General features: G+C 41.9%; 1 protein-coding gene across 1 annotated transcript; it reads right to left on the bottom strand.

Moving 5' to 3' along the window:
• Window positions 1-1,888: 1,888 nt before the first annotated feature.
• LACBIDRAFT_330859 (uncharacterized protein) lies at window positions 1,889-3,906 on the bottom strand (the record flags this gene model as incomplete). Its single annotated transcript, XM_001885183.1, has 4 exons — window positions 1,889-2,232; window positions 2,288-3,036; window positions 3,089-3,221; window positions 3,270-3,906. 4 exons carry the CDS (start codon window positions 3,904-3,906, stop codon window positions 1,889-1,891), a joined length of 1,863 nt encoding a protein of 620 aa, XP_001885218.1.
• Between the last annotated feature and the right edge of the window lie 2,371 nt (window positions 3,907-6,277).

Raw genomic sequence — 6,277 nt, 5'->3', positions numbered from 1 at the left:
TGCGAGTACATGTTGCTTAGATCAAATCAGTACATACATCCTGCCCTCATTCTCTGCCCCTTCCACATTGTGTCTTCTTTGTTGGAGATGGCTGTCGAGTGCTTGAAATTTGAGAGACACTTGAGGCTGCTCTTTTTCTTGATGCCTCCATTACATCTTGGAGCCCTTCAACTGCATCACTGTTGATCATTTCTCCAAACACAGTGTCTTGTAATTCTTGTCGAAATTCATAGTTAGGACGCTTTCGAACCATGGCAGAAGCGCAAGCAAGCATTGGGGGAGAAAGGAAGAACGTCTATCATATCTATCTGATCTATTTAACGTGTATGTACGGATTTGGGTGCATGATCAATCATTTTTCCTGATATAGTGTGAAGACCCTTACGTGGGAATTGGTACATGTCAGAGGTAGTTGCGTTCATGGGATGCGCCGATGGGAGCCCCCTGGTTTTGATGATGCGCTGGGAGGAAGAGAGTGGTTATTGAGGAGGGGAAGTGGAGACAGTGCAGGATTGGCATGATGAACTAAGTTCACAATCTCAGTTCACCTCTCTTCTGCTTTATGTAAATCTGACTTCGACCTCACATCCTTCGAGTCTACCAATAAACAAAGCGCCGTCTTCCAAAACATACCGCCTAAAGTGGTCCACGGCGTATAGGTCTTCGCCACGTCATGACGGCGAAGTTTCTCAACACCAACTATATATATACCCTCCCCCATGGCTTCGTCAGAAGTTCTCCTCGCCCATCTTGCAACGAAACTCTCTTCAATCTCAAAGGACCCTATGTGCGTATCTTACATCCTCCTCGCACACCCACCCTTATGAATGTTTAGACACTGGATGAGACTCAGCTCAATGATGAAAAGCGCGCTATCTGGTTGCGCTGCAACACTACCAAGTCCTTCGATAATTCACGATTTCACGATTTCCGCGTTTGACAATGGTGTCTTCTTGTTGTGCGAGGATGGTGTTACCTCACACTGTTCATGGAGCCCCAGGGAGTGGCTCTTTAGAAAAGGTCACTAAACTCAATACTTTCGTGCCCGACCTTTGGATCATCCCTTGTCAACGGATCATTGGGGAAGGGCAAAGACCGACTGTTCCAAGCACTCTGATTCCTTCTGAAACTTGCAAATCACGGTGTGTTTCATGCCAATGAAGTCTCGTTTATCGTCGCCATTTCAGACAAATCCTGGGATAAATTTGAAGGCCCAGACACTCAGAAGTGGCTTCGCACATGGGGTTTCCTTGCACAACGCTCCAGGAAGTCACCCATGGCTGTAAGACTATGCCTTGTGTACTGGACCCATCCACCTATACCTATTGCGTCGAGCATGGATCTAACCATGCTCTTTGGGATATGGATTGGTCCAGGGTGCCTCCACAGTATAATTTCGGGGTATCCCTGATACTCCATTGATGACCTGTATTTGTTTTTCAGTCAATATGTCAATACCTGCAAACAAACCTCAGTTTTGAGCTCCAGAACAATATTTTCGCATCTGTGTGTGTTTCTTCCACAAAGAAGCCTTGCAAATCACTCCAAATATATCCTGTATTATATTTAGATTTAATAGAATTGGTTCCTCATGCTCTGTATGTCAGAAATGGATGGATTGGGTGACCTGAATTCAGATGACCTTTGGGGATTGATGCTCCTGCACAACACATGTAAACAACTCTAAAAGCATCATTGTGCTGCTCCTCCTCCCACATATATGGACAGAATAAATGTAGGATTGGTCTTTCTTACCTCCCTAAAGGCATTTCCAGCCTGATATTGGGCAGAAACGGGTGTTGCAGTTTCAAAAATGTGTCAAATCTTCGTATTGTAGAGGCTGCAGACAAACTAATGTAAACAATTAGAAGACAGGTGAAAGACGACACTACTCGTCCTCTTCCACCAGGGACTCCAGGAGGGGATCCAGAGCAGAACCAGGTCCCTCGTTACTCTCCTCTTGGCTACCAAATGGTACGAGTGGCTTATCCCATAGCCGTGTAGAGCGAAGGCAAAGACCACGTTGTATACCCGCCTGCCGGGTCGCGTATGCCCTTATACCTTCACGCATCGCCCCATCCTGACTTTCCCATCCCTCTCGACGCTGTTCCCACCACATAGCCCTCCACTCCAACGTCTTGCGAACCCTTCGCATTTCTTCCTTCAACAACATTACCTCCTCTGTCCACCTCAAAAATCGTGCGCGAGCCTTGGCCCATTCAATGTGGACCGCTACCAAAGGCCCAATCAGTTTCAGCATACCAATTTAAGAAAAGAGATCACTTACCTTCATGTAGCTCTGCATCGCTACCATCCCCGATCGCGTCCGCGCTCATCCAAATCCACGAGACAGTCTTCTTCCCTTGTCCAAGACCCAATTTGTCGATCTTGCGCTGTTTTTTCGATCGTTCACGTCCATCGAGGCCCACTGGATCATTTGGGTCGTAGATGCTGATCTCCTCACCATCGGGGGTGGTGAGGTCCCCTTTGCTCAATTTACGCAGGGTCTTCTCCCACTCCCCCGGACCCAATAATTCCAGCAGTGCCTTCCGGCTGTTTCGGTATTTCACAGCCAAAGACTTCGTTTTGTCTTCCAGGCGATCAAGAGTATCTTTGGCCCTTGTGTTTGGGTTTTGTCCCCGAATATTGCGATTACGGAAGCCAATGAATGCGAGTCGGCCTCGTTGCACATTTCGGATTTTGTCCAATATGTCATGACACTGCGCTTTGCACAGTTTTATCTCGATGTCGACGAGCACCGTACTGCAGTTGTGGGTGCGCTGGGCAGAAGGAAGAGCCGAGGGGAGCCAAAGGGGTTGATGCTCAGGTTCGATGCTGTCACGTTGGGTTTCGGGAAGCTCTCTCTGAATTGACTCGTGCTCCACGGACATCACGGTAGCGGCCGGCATGTAGAGTGCTTGAAGATTGCGGAAGCGCTTGATTTCGCGTTGGAGCAGCAGGCGGCGCCGTTGCAACTCGTTCTCTTGTCGAATAGTGAGCTCAGCAGGGTTTCTTGAGTCCCAAATAATTCTATGTCTGTTGAATAGTGAGCAACGGCAATCAATCGATCGAAGCAAAAATAACTTACTGTGATTCCTCGATAATTAAGCCCATAGAAAGAAATGATGTCGGTCCGGTGTCGTGAAGCTGGGGCATACCCGCCGCTGCCTGCTTTTTTTCCTCCTCAAGCAGCTGTTTCTTTACCTCATCCTGAGATGCATCTGAAAAAGAATTAGGTGGGGGAGAGACAGAGACATGCCTCGACTCACGAGACACCACAGAGAGATATGGATTTTTCTTCTTGGGGTCTTTCTCCCAATCCAATATCATCTGGGTCCATTCTTTCTCCAGCCCCCCTTTCTCCGCCAACGAAGCACTGAAATCCTCAAAAATAGATTGTTGACGCTTCTGTTCAGGTATTGCGAGTAGAAGGCGAGTATGTAATGTCTGGCCTAGATCAAACGGTTGAACCAGATGAGTTGCAAGATGAAGGGAAAGCGTACCAAGGGCGACATATTTTCTGAAATTGTGGTGTCCAAGGTGATCGTCGAGCATATCATGCCTAGACCCAGGACCCATCTCTTTTGTGCTGTTGGCCACTCGGTTCAGCTCTGCCCAACTCTGCTCTATTCCCTTGCCATCAGTTCGACCAACGCCGGATTTGAAGTTTAAGGAGTGGGGTGCCTGACACGGCACCTTGTGCATAGGGCAATGGCACTTGGGGATACCCCATTCAACGGCGATGGAAGATGGGAGGTGTATTGCTGCTGGTAGTTTGGGTATATGCTTCGCGAACTTGAGCTTGAACTGGCAAGCGATATCGTAAGAGACGAAAACAGCCGCGACGAGGAGCGGGGCTAGGGCGGAAAGCAAAATGTAGTCCATATTACAATACCTAGAGCACATTGTCAGCTTCAGTAATAGATGGATAATAGACCATGTACCGTTCCCCTTGATGGGTGGTATACACTTTTATGATAAAAACCAGACATATGCCTGGAGGGCGATGTGTATAATGCCTAGAGGTTCAATGAGATCGCATATCTCATTGTTCTAGGATATTTCATTGCAGTTTTCATATGGATACCTGGTGCTTTCAATATATATTTCATTCTCAACCCCAGGATATTTCATTGCAATTTTCATATCCACACCTGGCGCTTTCAATATATATTTCATTCTCAACCCCAGGATATTTCATTGCAATTTTCATATCCACACCTGGCGCTTTCAATATATATTTCATTCTCAACCCCAGGATATTTCATTGCAATTTTCATATGGATACCTGGTGCTTTCATTGGATATTTCATTGTTAGCCCCAGGATATTTCATTGTGCTTTTCATCTGAATGCCTGGCGCTTTCAATGGATATTTCATTCTTGTTCCTAGGATATTTCATTGTGCTTTTCATATATATCTCTGGCACTTTCATTGGATATTTCATTGCTAACCCCAGGATATCTCATTGTGCTTCTCATTTGGATGCCTGGCGCTTTCAATGGATATTTCATTCTTATTCCTAGGAGATTTCATTGCACTTTTCATATGTGTACCTGGCGCTTTCAATGAATATTTCATTTTTAGCGGCAGCTGACCTTTCAGGGTCCAGGGTGCATTTCCAAATGTAAAATGGCAATAAAATCAGGAAAAATTAGGGCTCATTGCTGATCATCATGTTGGGTAACATTGTCAGGGTCCAGGGTCCAGTTCCAAATATGGTAATATATCCAAAAATAGCCAGAAAATAGCAGAAAAATTGAATATATATAAAAATGGTGTACAGAACATCAGGCACTGCCTTCAGGGTCCACTTCAGGTTCCATCCCAAAAGGGAAATATCACCTGATTTGACCAAAAAGTGAAGAAAACCAAGCAGAGAATGATTTTACCTATCAGGGTCCATGTAATGCACTGCAAACATTCCAACATACTGACGTGAGAATATTTTGAGAGTATTTTGATGGTACATAATTTTTTCCCAAAATACCATCCACCAGGTATGTGATTGGTATGAAGATATATATTTTATTACCCACACTGAAGTATCTGATTAGTATTTTGATTGTATTCAAATGTTTTTCCTCAATACTGGCTCACATACTAGAATAATACTTCTATCACAGTATCTTAACTTTGAACAAAATATCTTCAACATACTGATTGACCAATATTTTAAGAGTATGATTCTTCAGGATAAGATACTTTGAAAATATTATATATAATATTCAAAAGATACTTGTATGATACTAGAGAGTAGATATAAAGGGAATATCTTGAAAGTATGAAAATATATCACATTTTTATATTGAATACTAACATGATATTAAGCAGATACTCATTAAAGATGACCAACATACTGAGATGCCAGTATTGTGCTAGTATCAAGAAGAAACAAACAATACCGTCTGACAGGTATTTTGTTGGTATGGAAAAAATATGAGAGTGAAATATCTATATACTATTCAAATATTGCAGGCAGAGTATCCAAATAGTATGCTACAATATTTTATCACACTGTTTGAAAGCTACATTTCATACTTTTATAATAAAAGCATAATACTGGTGTATGGAAATTCAAAAAGTATGTGAAGGGTATGATATTGAACAGAATTTTAAAATCAACAATTTTAATGTGAGGATTCAATACTAGATGAGAAGTAATGAAGATATATCATAATATTATACAATATAATATCATGTCAGTATCAGAAGAGTATACAAATTTCAACTTGGTAATTTTGAGGTGGGGATTAAATACTAGTTGAATACTTGAAGAGGAGTATTGAAAGTATATCATAATACTACACAATATAATATAAGAATGGTATCAGATAGGTATAGTAATACAAAATGAATAGTTTTAATGTGAGGATTAAATACTAGTTAAATACTAGAAGAGGAGCATTGGAAGTATATCATGATAGTATATAATATGATATGAGAATGGTATAAAATGGGTATACTAACTCCAATGATAAGAAGAATTGTACTTATATGATAGTATAGTGTGGATATAGAGATTGGTATGAGAGTAATAGAATAGTATGATTAAAGTATGATAATAATACCTTGCTTGTTTGAACAATGAGAGAGTATTGAAATGTTTTTTATGATAGAAGATATCATCATACTAGACAGAGTATTGAGTATAAATTGTATACATGTATCTATCCATGTATAATTGTATAATTGTATTCATGTATACATATCCATATATTCATGTATTCACATATACACATATTCTTGTATTCTTGTATTCAGGTATCTATGTATA

The sequence above is a fragment of the Laccaria bicolor genome, genomic scaffold (assembly GCF_000143565.1).
Source record: "Laccaria bicolor S238N-H82 LACBIscaffold_30 genomic scaffold, whole genome shotgun sequence".
Lineage (NCBI taxonomy): Eukaryota > Fungi > Basidiomycota > Agaricomycetes > Agaricales > Hydnangiaceae > Laccaria > Laccaria bicolor.
The sequence above is the reverse complement of the archived record's forward strand: the minus strand, read 5'-3'. Positions and strand labels throughout refer to the sequence as shown.